Genomic DNA, 16,496 nt, shown 5'->3' with positions numbered 1-16,496 from the left:
CTCGGTGTGTTATCAAATACATCTCCTGTGTCTGGAAGGCTTGCAAACCAGGTGGTCAATGGGCAAAGAAAAGAAGGATGAATCTCAAATAGGAAACTTCTGGGCTCAAGAGTGATAACATCTATGCTATTTTCTTTCTTGACCTTCTATACTGATTGTAGTTTAACATTCCGAAGTTACTTTAAAAGGCCTCTTACTGTAGGCCTCAGGAACAAACACTTGCTTCAAAAGCAACCAATCAGAGGTACTGGTACAAAGTAAGAGCAGCAAACTAGGGGAACCGAATGGGCAGCCTACTGCAAAAATTAAACCTACTGGCTCATGTCAAAGCAACCCTACAGTGTCCGGCCGGAGACCCAGCTCTACACCTGCGAAACATGCCACTGATCTGGGATCAGGATTTACCTCCGGTTTCAAGATGATAATAAAAAACCAAGTCAGAACCATTTCAACAGCACACAATTTCAAGGAAAGGAGTCATCGTTGCCTAGTCGATTTCATCCATAAGAACATCAAACTTCAATGATATTTGCAACTTGCCCTGTCATGGAACGTGGAACTAAACTGTTGGTGTTTGTGATTTGGTCCTTTTCACTGAGGGGAAGTTGTTCAAGCTTGGAAATGTGAAAGACCAAATTCTAGCTGCCGTTTTTGCAGCTATGGCCTCGAACGTTTAGCACGTTATATGCGGCTTAGCTGTTTATATATATATATTTTTTTTTTGTTTGTTTTTGTTTTTTCAGTTATATATAGCACTAGCTCGATCCAAAGGTACTGGAGCGCTTTACATGAGCACCAATTACATTACACAAGGACACGTACATTTTTAGTAGGCACAGGGAGATTAAGTGATTTGCCCAGAACCATAGTATGTTCAGCTGGTTCCCCAGTTCCAAAGTAGGCAGCTCTGGCCGTTAGGCCATATCCTCTCTAATTAACATTATATATTTCCTTCATTTCATAGCGTAGACATTTGTAATTACAAAGGCAATAGTCCCGAATGAGTGGTTTTGTGAAATTGATGAAAGTCATTATGATTAAACTTGATCCATCAATGTAACAGGACCTAATAATAATCATTGCAAGCAGTGCCATTGCTAAACCATTAAAAAATGTCTATGAGACTTACTTTTACTCTGTTTCTTATTTATGTATATATTTGTGCAGTAGCGGCTGCTATTGGGCAGTAGTGGTGGGCGGGGAGAGTAGGTAAAAAAGAGAACAAATTTAAAGAAAAAAACACTTACCTGCCGGCCACCGCCTCCCCTCCGTCCTCTGTTCGACGCAGGAACAGGAAGCACACAGGTTCCTAGACTCCCCTCGCTAATCACGGTGCTGCTGTCTCCTGCATTACAGCAGCGTCTTGATTGGACTGAGCACCCTGGTTCGGCGTTCAGACAGGGACAGGGAACCTGTGCATGTTCTCCACCCAGGCCAGGTGGAGAACATGCAAAGTGTGCATGACTGCTTGACCACCACTCCTCTCCCTTCTCTGTGTGCAGCCTCATCCCACTACTAAACAAAACCAGTAGTGAAAAATAAAATAATAATAACTTGGTGTTACTATCATTTTATTTTTCCTGTGGGCGACGCTCCTCCGCCTTAGTGGAGAGCCGCCACTGTATTTGAGCTGTTCGCATTGATATTGTTTTAATCAATGTTCAACAAACCATTTGCTTAGTTACTTTAAACGGCGTCTCTGTTGATAAATCAACACAGCTGAATTGAGTGTGTATCCTAATTTGATCACAGTAAACAATCTTGTTCCAGTGTTCAAGGGTGGTACGTTTGTTTTATTGCTTAGATTTCAATTTCTCTTAGTAGTGCAGTTAATGAATTGTGTGGCATTTCTATTTTCATGCAGCGTTCTTCTCCTATTTTTAGTTATAGATTTGTTTTCAGCTATGCCAGCTGGAATGCATTCAGCTAATATCCTGCTCTCCACGAAGGCAGTGTTTGATTGCTTCCATTTCTGGCTGAGAGAAAGGCTGGTTTTAGAAGCACAATGGGGAATTGGCTGCAAGGTTATAAACCTTGTCATTCAACCGATGAAGGTAACTTGTTCTGGATAGGTTTGAAAGATCTTGGGGCAAGATTGCTTTGGTACAATAACACATGAATTTCAGGATATTTGATGTTTTGAATGTATATATTTTCAACTAAATGATAAATGTTTTGAAATGATATACACGTGCCTATTTGAATTTTAGAGGTTTGCACACTTCTTGAGGTATAATTATGCCATACATTAATGGATATGTGTGCTGTAGGAATCTATCTTGAATATTTTTTTTTTTAAAACCATTGAACTACAAAGAAAGTACGTTTTACGTGCATGCCAGATTTGGCGAAGTCCCAATACACCATCTTGGGTTAACTTGATCCCAACCAAGTTCTAAAATAATTTTTCCTTCCTACCCCTTTTCCCCAAACCAAAGTTCACTTTCTCTGGATTGACAAATTACTAGTGGGTAGAACTTAGGCCCTCATTTACATGAGGCCTGAGCTGCCGGAGCATCACTTTTATGATGGTCTAGTGGTGCAGGCCTCACAATCATAACTATGAGGCGGCGCAAAGAAACCCAACATTTCTCCTTGTTTTTTACTCTTTCCATGTGAGCTGCATTTTGCACTACACATAGCATGAGGAAAACACCTCTTGTGATTGTTTTTGTGCAGGAAGGTGAACCCTTCATGCAGAAACAAGGGTGCCTGCTTTGGCGCTCGGCTGCAAATTGTGCGCCGGTACTGGCTGAAAGGACAGGTATCTTGTAAATACGGTGCATTCCTGCCCTTTATAATTGGCGTAGGGCGGCACAGCAAAATGACTTGGGGCGCTGCCCTACGCAAATTCATTGTAAATGAAGCTTTTATTGTTTAAGAAGATGCCATACATATCTGTTGACAGGATAAAGGTACACATTGTAAACACATCTGACAGAAACCCTTGCAACAGTAGCTATGGAACATTGCTCTGCTCCAATAAAATACTGAAATATAATAAAAAAAATTTTTAATGCCTTTTTGTATTAATGCCACATCATACTAGGAAGTAGGAGGTTTTAGTTATAGGTCATGTCGTGTCACATTTTTGTATAACTTAGCAAATGAGAGTAAAGCCAAATATTTTTTTTATCTGGAACTGTGATTGACCCTAGTGGTCATTGGTCAGTACTTATCTTCTTGCTAGGCAGTGCCCCAGGGGAGAATTTGTGCACTGTACCCACTAATGGTGGATTCCTTGCCAACATTGGGATAAAGTAATTTATATTTTTCTTGCTCACTTTCTCTGAATCTATTAAATATAAGTGAATTATATATCCGTCAAAACGCATTGTGACTTGTTTACAGCACAGAAAGCCAAGCAATGTACATGATGGGGTACATTAGAGGCATAGACATTTCTTTGGAGAGTTTTTTGTAGTTCTTAACATGCCAATGTAAAATGGCTGCCATTGTATGAAACGAGTAAAGAACAGTGAGAGTTAAAACTGGCCAACAACAAAGCCCAACACTCCTTTATTTGTCAGTTGAGGTTAGTTGACACTCTCACAAATATCGAAGCAATGCTTGTGAGTGACATCTTGGTAATCTGATGTTTTACTCTCCAGAAGCAATTACAATTAGTAGTAGGTCTAAGGTTTCCCAAGAATGTGCCATGGACAATCGTACATCAATGATAGGATCTGGCAAGGCAGTTTACTAGTTCTGTTGGGTACTAGATGAGGCAACCTAAAGCCTTCCACAGGAACAGTCCTACAGTGTTATTGTCCTCCTTCCAAGATTAACTTCCATGACCTCAAGTGTCAACAGGTAGTGGGAAGATGTAGATCTGCAGAACCTGCTTGGTTGATTTGGGTTCCTGTTCACTTGGATGCTTCAATCTATTATTTGCCTACGGTATTTACACATCATTCCTTAAAGAAAGTGGTGGCGTACACATTGGGCCCAATTGCAAGTTGATTTGAGTTGCCGGCGCGAGTAACTAAGCACATCGGGGGAACCGCATGTCAGATCTTGGATGGTCCATATGATTATAAGCCTCCTGCATCCTGATGTCTTGGTCGCTGCCATTCATACTGGTAACAAGGCTGTGAACAGACACTCAGGGCTATAAAATATTAGGGCAAACAAAGCAAACACAAGGAGATGATGGACGGAGAGCTGACATTTTTCAGACACTCACCCCGAGTCACAGATCGGGTTGAATCCATCATCATTCTTTAGCTCACTTCGCCACCCCAGCTCAGACCCAGCTATATGCAAATCAGTCTTGACCCATTATTAGAACATTGAAATGCTGGGAGATCCATTGAAAGCAATGGAGTACACTCGGGGCTTCTAGTGGCCGGTAGAAGTCTGGGGCGTCACTATTTCAAAAATGGCCTTCACAGCTGTAGATGTGAACAAAGGCCTTGCGGAGACCGAGGGATTGTGGGCTCCTTGAGGCCTTAGTTTTATTTGAAACAACATTCTGCTCTCTAGTGGTTGAATGTTCTAATAGCCCTCTAGCCCTTTTTAGCTGGGCTATACCAGCATTAAAGTCCCTCTCCCTTGTTATAGGCCCTACCCTTCACCTCGGGCTTCAACGTTGGAGCAGGCCTTTGATTTACGGTATAGCCTGCTACGACAGCCTATAAGACTACATTAGACAACAGGCAGCCCCCTCTTTCCAGCCACTGCAAGCTAGGTATAAATGTCCCTTTCACATCTAGTGATAAGGCATGGGCCACAAGGGGGTAGCTAGACATCAAAATACCCCCCCCCACTTGAAGCATACTTCTAAACACACTGAGGAGGCAAAGCGAGCAAACCTAACCCTATTTAGGAGGTTTCTCTTGACCCTTTCATCCATCTTCTTTCCTTCCGTCCTCCAATCCTTCCACCCTTTAACAATTCATCCTTTCATCTGTAAATCGCTTCACCATTGATCCATTCAATCATTCACCCTTTTACCTGTTATATCCATTCATCCATCTCTGCATCACTTAGCATTTTCATCCACTCACCTCTCCAACATCCATCCATTTTTTGTTTACGCTTTCATATACTCTTTCGCTATTCTCTATCTGTTAATTCATCATCCTTTCACTCTTCCACCCATACTTTTGCACATCTGTCTGTCTATCCACTCACCTTTTCACTCCATCCTTTCAACCCACCTTTTCACTCCATCATCCATCCATTAGTTCTCTTTTTAACCCTTCCATCTTACCTGTCACATTTTCTTTCTTTTTTTCCAGAGTTTTTTATAGCTCGAACCTGACCCGAAGATTTCAGGTATCAAGGAAAGAACACATTCATTTTTTGTTAGGCACGGTGAGATTAAGTGATTTGCCCAGATTCACAGGATGTTAAGCGTCCCTGCGAGACTAAAACCCGGTTCCCCAGCATCGAGGTCAGCCGCTCTAGCTGTAAGGCCACATTCTCTCCCTTATTTGCTTCCACAGTTCCATCCTTCCTTTCGCCTTGCATTCTTTCTTTCCTCTTTCTATCTATCTACCTTTTGTCTCTCATCCTTCTTTTACCTTTTTACATTTCTTTCTTGTATGCCCTTTTTAGGTCTCACCTACACAGAGCACATGCGCTGCATAGGAGGAGACCTTTAGAAATCGATTCACTTTTTGTGACAAAAAGTTGCACGCTTTGCATTGCTTTCAATGGCAACGCTTGCACGTTTGGCGATTCCCTTGCGGGAGCGAGCTTTGAAACCATCTGTTTGTAATTGACAGATGCTTTCAAAGCCCTGCTGCCTCCTCCTCTCCTCGTCAAACTTGTTGCTTTCTAACCTTTACGCCTTTACGCCTTTGTTTTCAATTGTGCCCTCTCCAGTCGCTGTGTTCAATTACTTTGCTTTCATCCTTCCCTCACTTTTTTCAGTTCCTGCACCCCTCACCCTCCCGTCATTGCTTTTTATTTCCAAAAACCCTCGGCCATTGCTTTCAGCCCTTCTACCTCCGAACATAAAAAAAGCATTGGCAAAGTTTTGCCAATGCCTTTATTTTTATTTCTTGCATATTTATATATTGTCAGTTTGATCGAAGGTATTGGACTGCTGCCCATGAGCACTAGTTACTTTGCACACAGTCCCTCCCACCTGCTGCTTGTGATGATGAGTTTTTGGCATGCTAAAGTTTCTTTTGTTGCTAATATGCTTGTTGAAGAAGTGAGCCTGAGTGGTGCTGAGTGAGGAATTATGTTTAGCCAATTTCCTAAATAGTGAAATTGTTGTGCTGGGCTGTCCTAATTCATTATTGCCAATACTGGCTAATAGTCCTGGAACTAAGATGCATTGCAATATTAGCTCTTCCACTTAAAGTGATGGCCGCTTTATAGCGCTTTTTGTAAGCATGCCATTATCCAACACCCTCTTTGCCCTGCCCTCTTTAGATACCTCACCTGATTGCCAAAGACAATAGCACATGCATGGGCGAGGCCTATTGGTATTGCCAATGTTTGTTTTATTTCTCCCTCTCTGTGTGCTATTCCCTATTGCCATCATTGCATTATTTCACTTGCTCTGTTTCCTTTGCTGTGCATCACAGCTGAAGGTGCACACCCATGTGTCCTGCTATTCCTAACTATTATTTATTAGCACTTTCTCTGCAGATGGTGGAGGCCCACAAACCACTAATTAACATGTTATTGGGACGCAGTTCACCAGCCCATCAGTTCCAGTGGCAACCCCGCTTAAGCTGCTTAAGTGGGGGGTTGACTATGCCACTGATGGGCCATTTTAGAATTCCCGATCAAACAGCCTTCTACGGTAGTAAATCAGCAAACAAAATGCAAAATTAATATCCTGTGAGTGGCTCTTACAATGCAGAAGATAGGGAAAGGATAAGAATAGTGAAGGAAGAGAGAAACAAAGAAACCTGAGTCACTAGTTGAGCTTAGTGCCTGAATGACAGGTTTTGAGCTCTCCCTCTTCTACATGTCTGGACCAATCCACACCCTAAACATACTAGTGTACAGTAAATGTTCACAACCTAATCTATATGTGATGTACAATATTTGACAGCCTAAACTAAAACAAATACGACCTTTCTCATAGTAAATTAGAATCATGCTTATGCAGTGTAGAGACTAATACCCAGGGGCCATAGCGGAGGAGCGTCACCCCCCCTATCAGCCTCAGAAGTTTAAAAATAAAATGATAAAAAACTGTTTATTATCGTGTCATTTTTCTTACAATAGCCAAGGCTTGGGGGCGGAGCTGTCATGGAGGAGGAGTGGTGGGCAGGGCACTGTTGTTAGTGCGCATGACTGTTTGGCCAGCCAAACTGTCATGCGCACTGAAGCTCTCTCCAACCTCAGCTACTATGCCAGGTTGGCGAGAGCAAGCACAGGCTCCCAGTCTCACTGGGAGCGCAAATCCTCGGCGCTCAGGCCTATCCTGGCGCTGCTTCCAGCATCATGAAAGCAGCGTTAGGATTGGTGCTGGGGATTCTGGGAGCCTGTGCTGGTGAGGATGGAGCAGAGGAGTGGAGATGCGGCGATGCGGCAGGTAAGGTTTCTTTTTTTTTTGTGGTTCCTTTGTTTGGCGTCCGTCCCCCCTTCCCTATCCACCACACCACTCTGCCGGGACATGAGCCGCTATTCCTAATACCCTAATGCAGAAGTTAACATATATCACATAACACCCATGTATTCATTAAACTAGAACATAACCAACCTTCAGTGCTTCTGAAAAAAGTGTTTTATCACATGGGGGAAGTGGAAGGCACTTAGACAAAAGAAGGGGCTTGGAGTTGCTAGTCCGAGTGCCTGTGACACCTTGGTAATCACTGAATTGAAGACATGGCGTAGATGTAGTTGTTTATCTTTGGAGACAGGTCTGTATAGCTTTCTGTCCCACCGGCACTTAGCCAGGATGGAAGTTCAGAAAGGAGAGGATGCCACATTGGCAGTTTCCATGAGGACCGAACTGAGGAGAACTCTAACCAAACAACACGAATTACACAGTAAATCCCCTTAGACTGCCGAAGAGGTAAAGTAATTACATAGGTCCTGTAACCTCTTCCATATCGATGCACCTATTACAAAACACACATTACCTCTTGGAGTGGGATGTTCACCAAGTTCATGAGTTCCTTCACTGCTCCGCTCAGCTCCTGGATCATTACATTCTGACAGCTCCCAGAAAGCCGTTCCGCAAGAGATGGCTCCTCCGTACGGGCTAGGGCCTGCAGCCATTCCCACTCCTCCCTGTGAATGCCAGGAGAAAGAGACCCATTGATACATGGACAACCATCAACATGAGCTTCCACATGAAGACAACACATTCCCAGTTGAAGTCTGAGATGCATCATATGAAAGAAACAATCGTCTTATCCATGGACCTCTAGGTTCGTGTCTGAGCGAAAGGTGTGGTTCTAAGAGTCAATTTCATAGAAAGAACAAACATTGAATATTGATGCACATTATTGATTTTAGTTTGGGAAGATATGCAAAGATATGGAAAAGCTTGCTCAGGTGCACCAACCAAGCAGAAGCCCTTGCGAAGCATGGAACTTATCGATGACTTACAGCATCCGCATGACCCCAGAACTACACCAATGTGCTGTATGGCTCGGAATAACTTTATGCGGCAAGAAGAAGTAGTTTAAGCTGCTGTGGCGAGAAATAAGAAGAAGAGATTTCTGTGTTGTGAAAGATAATGTGGAATACGATATTTATAGCTTTGCAGGGGCAATGACTGTATAAAAATCTTTGTAAATTACATTGCTTTTATGGTGACTACACCGGCAAACATTCCTTTTAAGAAAATAAAAAATATTATGTGCACAACTGATGTTAACTAAATGTAACCATCGCCACACAGGAAAACTGCAATGGGTCCAAATAGTCTTTGGGCAGACAAGGAGAAAGGCACTGGGACATCAAGGCTTCCCTGTTTGTACCTGAATTATTGATGATCAATTTCGATTTAGGAGAAAGCTAAAGACATGTCTGTTTTCATCTCAATAGTGGTAAAGTGGACTCAACTAAGGACCTTGTCTCGTTGGCTTAGTGCTGGAACACCCGGCTGGGCAGCTCTTTGCACTGTAAAACATCCCTTCATTCATTCATTCATTCATTCATTCATTCGTATCATTCATTCATAATTCTTGTAATCTAGCACTTTTCATAAAATAACACAAAAGGAGTACAGACTAAAGCGTTATATTATATTATTTCATGGAATTGTGCATTGCTTTATGGTCAATTATTACACATTTGATCAAGGGGTTTGCTGCCAAAAATAGGTTTTCATAAAGAAATCTCCATGTAAAGATATTACCGTGTTTTTGGATTTCCAGAACCGAAGTATCATTAATCAACATCAGATATTTGGACGTTACACATTGTCTAATATTCTGATATCTAGAACATGTTTTGGAAGAAAATACCAATACAAGCAGATGTAGGTTACAGTTTTCATCATCATGTTCGACAAAACTTGTCCTTGGTGTACATTCTGTAATGACATTCTTCAGGAAGAGAATTTGTAGCGAGGGGACTTGCAATATCCTGCAAGATGGCGGCACCTGGGAAGGTGCAGCCTGCAGGGATCTTTGAGATTGGAATGCTACTGTGGAAGAAACCAACAATCGACAACCGGTAACCGGCAGTCGGCAATGGCAAGGACGGTACTTGCTAAGGAGAGAGGAGCAAGTAGCCTGGAGCTGAGAGACCTTAGTTTTGTGAACTTCTAATGGAAGTTAATGGCATTAGAAGGCACACTGACAATAGCAATGGTACTGGGAATGGTAATGGTAATGGCGGAAGGGTGTAGTCTACCCCTTACCCAACAGAAAGGAGCGGCAATGGTCAGTGCAGTGGTTTCATGCCAAGAGGCAGCTCGGATGGCAGAGGTGGGGACGCACGGATTGCTCCTGGCAGCACTGTTGGGGAGATGTGGCAAGGGGGCCCTTCAGGTGAAGATTCAAGATTAGCCCATAGTGCAACGAGGACTGCAGCAGCTTGGGCGGTTTGGGCAGTTTGGACTCTTCAACTGCTTAATTGCTGGCTTGAGGTCAGCTTTTTAGTGGCTGCTGGATGAGCCACAAAATGGATGTCACTACAAAGCAGCTGTGCTGCAGGTCACTCTACAGGTGACACTAAGACTAGGAAATCCTAGGGAGTACGTTTTGAGAAGCACACGTTCCTCCTCCCCCCAACTGTGCAAGAGGATAGTAAGGGGGGGGTGGTTAGACTTACAGACTGTGTTAAGGCGTGCTTGACAGGCAACGGAGCCCCCATGACTAGAAAAAAACAGCTAGGTCCTAAGGCTGATAATCCCCCTCCCTCTCAGAAATCCTTTAGAGACTATGCCATTGCAGACACACTACGAGAGGGGTCTGGGCGGCATAATAGTAGTAATTCTGGCCTAATCTCTGACTCCACTGACCACACTGAAAGAAAATCGACCAGTTGCCCAGAAGTTGGAAAAGCCTTGCCTACCCCCTCTTTGAATAACCAAAATGAAGATGGCTAAGGGGTGAATAGTACAACCGCCCGAATAACAGGAATGAATGTTATAGATTTTGGGACTGTAGTTTTGAAGGGGAATAATTGTCTTTGGCGATTTACCAAGCCAGCAGGAGGGATACTCTGCAGAAGGGGCAAAGGTGATTCTGGCTAGATCCATGACAGACAGAAGCAATAAAAGCGAGCAGTAGATTCTAGATGAAGTTCAACAGGAGCTTTATTGAACTCAAGAAGCTCTAGAAACTATCTTGTCACTTTCTGAGGCTGGTAGTCAATCAAAATTGGATGAAGAATATGAGGATTGGAAAAGTGTGAATCAAGCACCACCCAGGGTGGGGTCATTATTGTCTCTCACCACCCTTAACCATCAAGAGGCACTGCTGGTGCTTCTGCTGCGCTATCCACTATGCAAGTGGAGGAACTGCTGATGTGCAAATTTGAAGATGGGCCTTTAGATCCACCTTGGTTGGGGAAGGATGAGCTGTTATTGGATCCTAAATAAGTCAAGCTCACTCCAACCAGTGAGCACCACTGCAGGTCACCTGAAGCAGTGCTCAGGTGTTCTAAAGCTGTGGTGAAGGGTACGGAGGGGCCAATCTCACTGGATAATAAGGTATCCGCTGAGTCGACCTGTATTAATCATCCTGAGCCTTCTTTCTCGGAGATCTATGGGCATATACAGACCATCAGGGAAGAGAACCACAAGGATAATCTTTAATTGAGAACAGCACACCTCAAAACATTGGTCGTGCTTTGTAAATTGTCAAGGAATATGGAGATTTTACAGACTAGGATTAAAAACATTGAAATCAAACAGAGCAATCTGGTGGAGCAGATCCATAGCAATCAATCCCAAATGGAACTTCAGGGAAATAAATTAGCACATCTCACATACAGAGTAGAGGATATGTAAAATCTCCTTCGCAGGAATAACTTGATGATTTTAGAGATACCCGAAGGGAAGAAAAGCAATGACACTAGATCTTTTCTGGTCAATTGTTTCAAGTAGTGTTCCCTCAGCTGGCTAACTCGGACATGGATAGTGCTATCCAGTGGGCACACATTTCTTTTTCACAAACCTGGTAGAGACTGAGGGGCCCAATATCCATGGGTCATCCTGATTTATGTTGGTAATTTTATCTTATCTCAACTCATCTATCAAGCTGCCCTCTCTAGACCACCAGTTAGAGCACTGAGCATTGAATTCTTTGTGAGATCTGACTTTTGCATAGAAACTGTGGTACGTAGATGGCAGCTACGAGAACTAGTATCTGACCTTCAGAGGGTGGGAGGAACTGTGGGGAATATCAGCATGGCAAGGCGATAAAATTATCGCCGCTTTAGCGTCCATTTTCGGACGAAAAGCGGCGATAATTTTATGGCCCTGTCAGCATGGACACGCTAACGCGTGAATCCATGCCTTAGCGCCTGTTTACTGAATGTCCAGCTTTGCATCTCTAATGAGATGCAAAGTGGGCGTTCCTACCCGAAATAACTGGAGAAATGTCGCTAACCGACATTTCTCCAATTATCAAGGGAATCGCTAACAAGCATAGCAATAAGAAAAGTAGCGCTAACCACGGTTATCGCTACTTTCCTTACGCCACCTTTAATTCTGATTTAGCCATGTAATCCAATGGGAGGTGGATTACATGGCTAAGACCACCCTGCCCTATCAGCAAGGTATCGCTGGTCACAATGCGATTATCGCTGGTTTCCCAGCGATAATCACACTGTTTTCCAGCTATCGCTTGCATTTCCATCGCTTTGGAGATAAGCGTTGCTGATAGCACACTATCTCTGCAATAGAAAGCAGCGATAGTCGGCGATAATTATCCTAGCGCTAAGTGGGCTAAGCGATAATTATCCCCGGCCCTTGCTGATATGCCCCTGTGTTTCTACTTGAACCAGTAACACTGAATTTTTGTTATAAGGGCAAAAACTATTTTTGCATTAATGTTCCTCCAGTTAAGAATCTGATAGATCAATAGTCAAAGTCGACCTCTATAGGGAGAGATGGGACATTGGCCATGAATCAGTATAAGCCTTAAACGGATTCATAGCCTATCTTCCCATCAATCCCTATAGAGGTCGACTTTGACTATTAATCTATCAGATTATTAACTGGAGACACATCAATGCAAAAATATTGTTTTGCCCTTATAACAAAGGGAATGAATAAGCACTTCATCTGCAGTATAGTATACCACTTTAAGCTGGTTGGGTGGATTTAGATGTTGGCACTTATAGGTGTTTGGGCTGTATCATATTATGACACTGATCTTTTTGGGCAGAGTCACATACTGGCAGTTTGAGCTTTTTGAAAAATATTCAGATCCTGCCACTTTGTGCTGGCTGAGTCAATTTATATTCTGCCATCTTGAAGTTGTTCAGAGTATTCACGTTCTGCCATCTTGAAGTTGTTCAGAGCATTCACGTTCTGCCATCTTGATTTGACCGGGGAATTCAAAAGTGGGTGATTACTTTTTCCCTATTGTTTTTGTGCGGCATGTTTAATGCTGTCCACATATACAAATACAACAATGACTGTCATTGCTAGTACAAAAATAGGCAGAATAAACTGCTGAAGCCCATAAGCGATCCAGTGAAAGGCAGAGACTGCAATGTTTTTGGAAGTCCGCTGTCCACATGCGTTGGGGAAGTAACTGAGAAGACTCTGATGAACACAACTGGATGTAATCTACAGTAATTTAAAGTGTCTGAATAGTAACCTGCTGTTATGGCATCCAGTATTACACTGTAAATAAGCAATATGCCCATTATGTTCAAAGCAGCGACCTGCAGGGGGTGAGGGAGCCCTCTCATTGTCCAGCACAACACAAATGCCTCTGATAAATGGCCATCATCACATTATTTGCTTAAACGTCATCCTTGCTGAAGACTAGATAGAGCCTAACCCCTTGACGCCAGGAAACAAAGACATTTGTCTTGTCAGTTCACAAGTGTTGAAGAGACACACTGTGATTTGAAGGCAGGTTTTTTGGAGTTTTCTAAGAGATGGTCATAAGCATGGAATGTAACGTTGCCAGATATATCTGTTTATATGCGTACTAATAATCATTTATATAATGCTCGCTGAGAAGCCCATTAGTACTCTAAGGAACACTTTTGTGCAACATTAGAATAGTAGTAAAATTGTGAAAAACAGTAAGGTTATACATATGTGCCTTGCAGTTTGCATGCAGCTCTTTGAGACAGGTTCATAACCCTCCGAGATTTATTACAAGGATTAACACCTGTGACATGTAGAGTAGGTAATACAAGGTTATCTGCAACGAAAACAACAACCCACTGAGCTGTCGACATAAAATAAAATAAAAAATATATACAAATAAAATACAATAGAAATCTTTGACCTACATGCTACACGTTGAGCTTGCAGCAGAACTGTGGTAGTTTCTGATGAGTCAAAAATGTGACTTAACTGCACCTAAATTGTTCTAACAGAAGGTTAAACTCAAAATATTATCTTAATGTAATACATGTCGGAAAATGTCTGGGTATTGTTCTGTATTATTGAATTTGCTTAGTGCTTACTGCCCCTATGTGGGGCACTGAAGTGCTTTGTTCCCACAGCTAAAATGTTACACCATGTAAGTGTGTGGTTGGCAGAGTATTGCATTTACTGGAAGCCTATGTTGGAAGTGTTTATATGTTATGCATGATAGCCACCGACGTGTGGTTAGCATTTTCTGGGATGCAGCACTTAATGGTGTGCCATATGCGGAAGTGTGATAGATAGACACGCATTTCTTTAACGTGCTATGCTGGAAGATCTGATTAACTGTGCAGGCCTCTTTATTGTGCTGTTAGTTTGTCTTATATTTTTGATCTGATTTCCTATGCTGGCTGTGGCAGGAGGTCATTCACTCTCTGATCTTATTAAAAAGGTGGCAGCGGGGTTTGAAGCGGGAAGAAAAAAGGGGCATGTGTGATTAAATTAAGGGCGTGCCTTTATAACACGTAAGCTAAAAATCTGTGCTTTGCAGAGTGTGCCACCCAACTGGTATTTTGCTGCTTCTGTCATTGCATCCAGATATATAATACAACAAGTAACATTACACCTACAACAAGCCGGGGCTATTGGCTTTGTCAATAGTTGTTAGTTGCATCAGCTAAATAAGCAACAACTATGGAGTCGTTGTATAGAATATGGAAAATACTTCAGATCTGAAATGATGATACTGTAAACAACTATAGCGAGTCTCTCTAAAGTTACACCAAAGGCAGCGAAGGGTGGCACTGCTGCAGGGCTAAGATATTTATTTTCACCAAGGTTGAGGGTAAAAATGGAGAGCTTGATAGGGACCCATCTCAACACCTGCTTTTTTAGAACTGCAAGTGCTGAGCGCCAGCAGGACCCGGCCCACTTAAAGCCCTGGGTGCCAGGCATTGATAACGAGTGATGGGGTATCAGTACTCTGCCCAAATAGACTGGGTTATAGTTCTCCTTCATAATGTTTACCATTATACGATGTCAATTTAAGAGCATAAAAAAGATCTCTGCATCAGGTGCCTGCAACCAGAAGATATTTTAAATTGCACTCTGTAACCTTTATGTAAGCCAGAATGCATTTACTATCACATTTAACATTGCCAATTAATTGAGTCATGGTTTAAAAAAAAATGTAAATTAAAGTTGACTAGCAGACATTACCCTTATGGCTCCACCCCGTTTCTGGTGAAATCCTTTGGCCCTCAATTTAGGGAATACCATAGTAAAAAAAATTATATGTCCAGCACTGCCCTCCAGGATAGCTTCAAGGTGCAAAATACAACATAAAACCGCACAACACGACAATAAAATAAATTAAAAAAAATTCTGACCAGTATAAATGGCCTGAAAGACTTTCAGAAAAACCAAGGTAATCAAGATTTCATTAAAGGAAGAAAAATCTTCAAATGCTGTTTTAACACTAAAGAGGAAGGATTATCTCGCAGCAAACGCATCAACCAATCAGCGTTTTGCACCAGCAGTCCTGAGCCACTTCCCACCAATTATGTTGGAATATATTGAAGTTAGTGGCTTGGAGTCAGTGCTAGACGGGTAACTCAACATGAAAGCCTTCAGCAACTTCAACATCAGCATCAGGGGCATAGCTATCAGTAGTGCATCAGGTGCATTGGCACCAGGGCTCAGTGATGTGAAGGGCCCACTTCAGTTAATTAATAACTTGTTTACTACAAAATAGGAGTGGGTGGAATTTAAATGATGCTGGTGTAATCAGAGTTCTGCGTTATCATTTGATGTAGAATTGCTGATAACTATGCGACTACTCCTCCTTGCGTAATTTAGGAGAAAGAAAACGACTGCAAAAGCACATTTAACAAGCACATGTCGCTCTTCGCGCTTGCTATTTGTGTTCTGCTGCATTTAGCGCTATTTGCAGAAATGTATCCTCGCATCCATTTTGGAAGCTAGGGTGCGTTTGGCGCTAAGTAAAAAGCTCTAAATGCCAAGAGTAAATTGGGGAAAAATCCTACTCCAAGGGCACATTTAGTAAGCAGGAGCTCGCGTACGCTATTTGTATTCAGTGGCATTTAGAGCTATTTCTTAGTGCAAAAAACTCCTTTGCGTCCAAAGTGGGCATTTTTTGCACTAAAAAATTGAGAGTAACGCTGAATTACGCTTCTTGCGTAATTACTAGGCCTGGGCGAAAATTTTGTTCCGTTCGCGGAAATTGCGATAATTTGACATTTCCGCGATCCGCGGAGAGCGCGAAAATGTCAAAATTTCCGCTTTCCGCAGCTTGGAGATAATTTGTTTCTTGCTCGCGCTGTAAAATAATACATTCTCGCGCGCGCGCGATCGCCTTACCTGAATCCCTGCGTTCGCCACAAGTTTTCTTTATCCGGTCGCGTTCTCCATGAGATGTTGTATTGTTTTTACCCATTTGCGCTGTCTCGCGACAGTTCGCGCCGGCAGTGACGTCATGCGTCGCGCGATCACATCTTTCTTCTCGCGATCATGCATCGCGAGACTACTCAAAACAAGACGGCCA

The 16,496-nt window shown here is 42.6% G+C and overlaps 1 protein-coding gene across 7 annotated transcripts in view; it reads right to left on the bottom strand.

Moving 5' to 3' along the window:
• The window catches only part of LOC146789809 (ankyrin repeat and fibronectin type-III domain-containing protein 1-like), a 2,714,698-nt gene that overhangs the window by 145,114 nt on the left and 2,553,088 nt on the right, over positions 1–16,496 (bottom strand). For all 7 annotated transcript variants that reach the window (XM_085632159.1, XM_085632158.1, XM_085632162.1 and 4 more), the window contains one exon: positions 8,058–8,208. In XM_085632159.1, coding sequence (XP_085488285.1) covers positions 8,058–8,208 — 151 coding nt within the window. The remainder of the gene's footprint in view (positions 1–8,057; positions 8,209–16,496) is intronic.

Source organism: Triturus cristatus, chromosome 10 (genome assembly GCF_964204655.1).
Source record: "Triturus cristatus chromosome 10, aTriCri1.1, whole genome shotgun sequence".
Classification (NCBI taxonomy): domain Eukaryota; kingdom Metazoa; phylum Chordata; class Amphibia; order Caudata; family Salamandridae; genus Triturus; species Triturus cristatus.
This window is presented reverse-complemented; position numbering and strand designations above follow the sequence as displayed.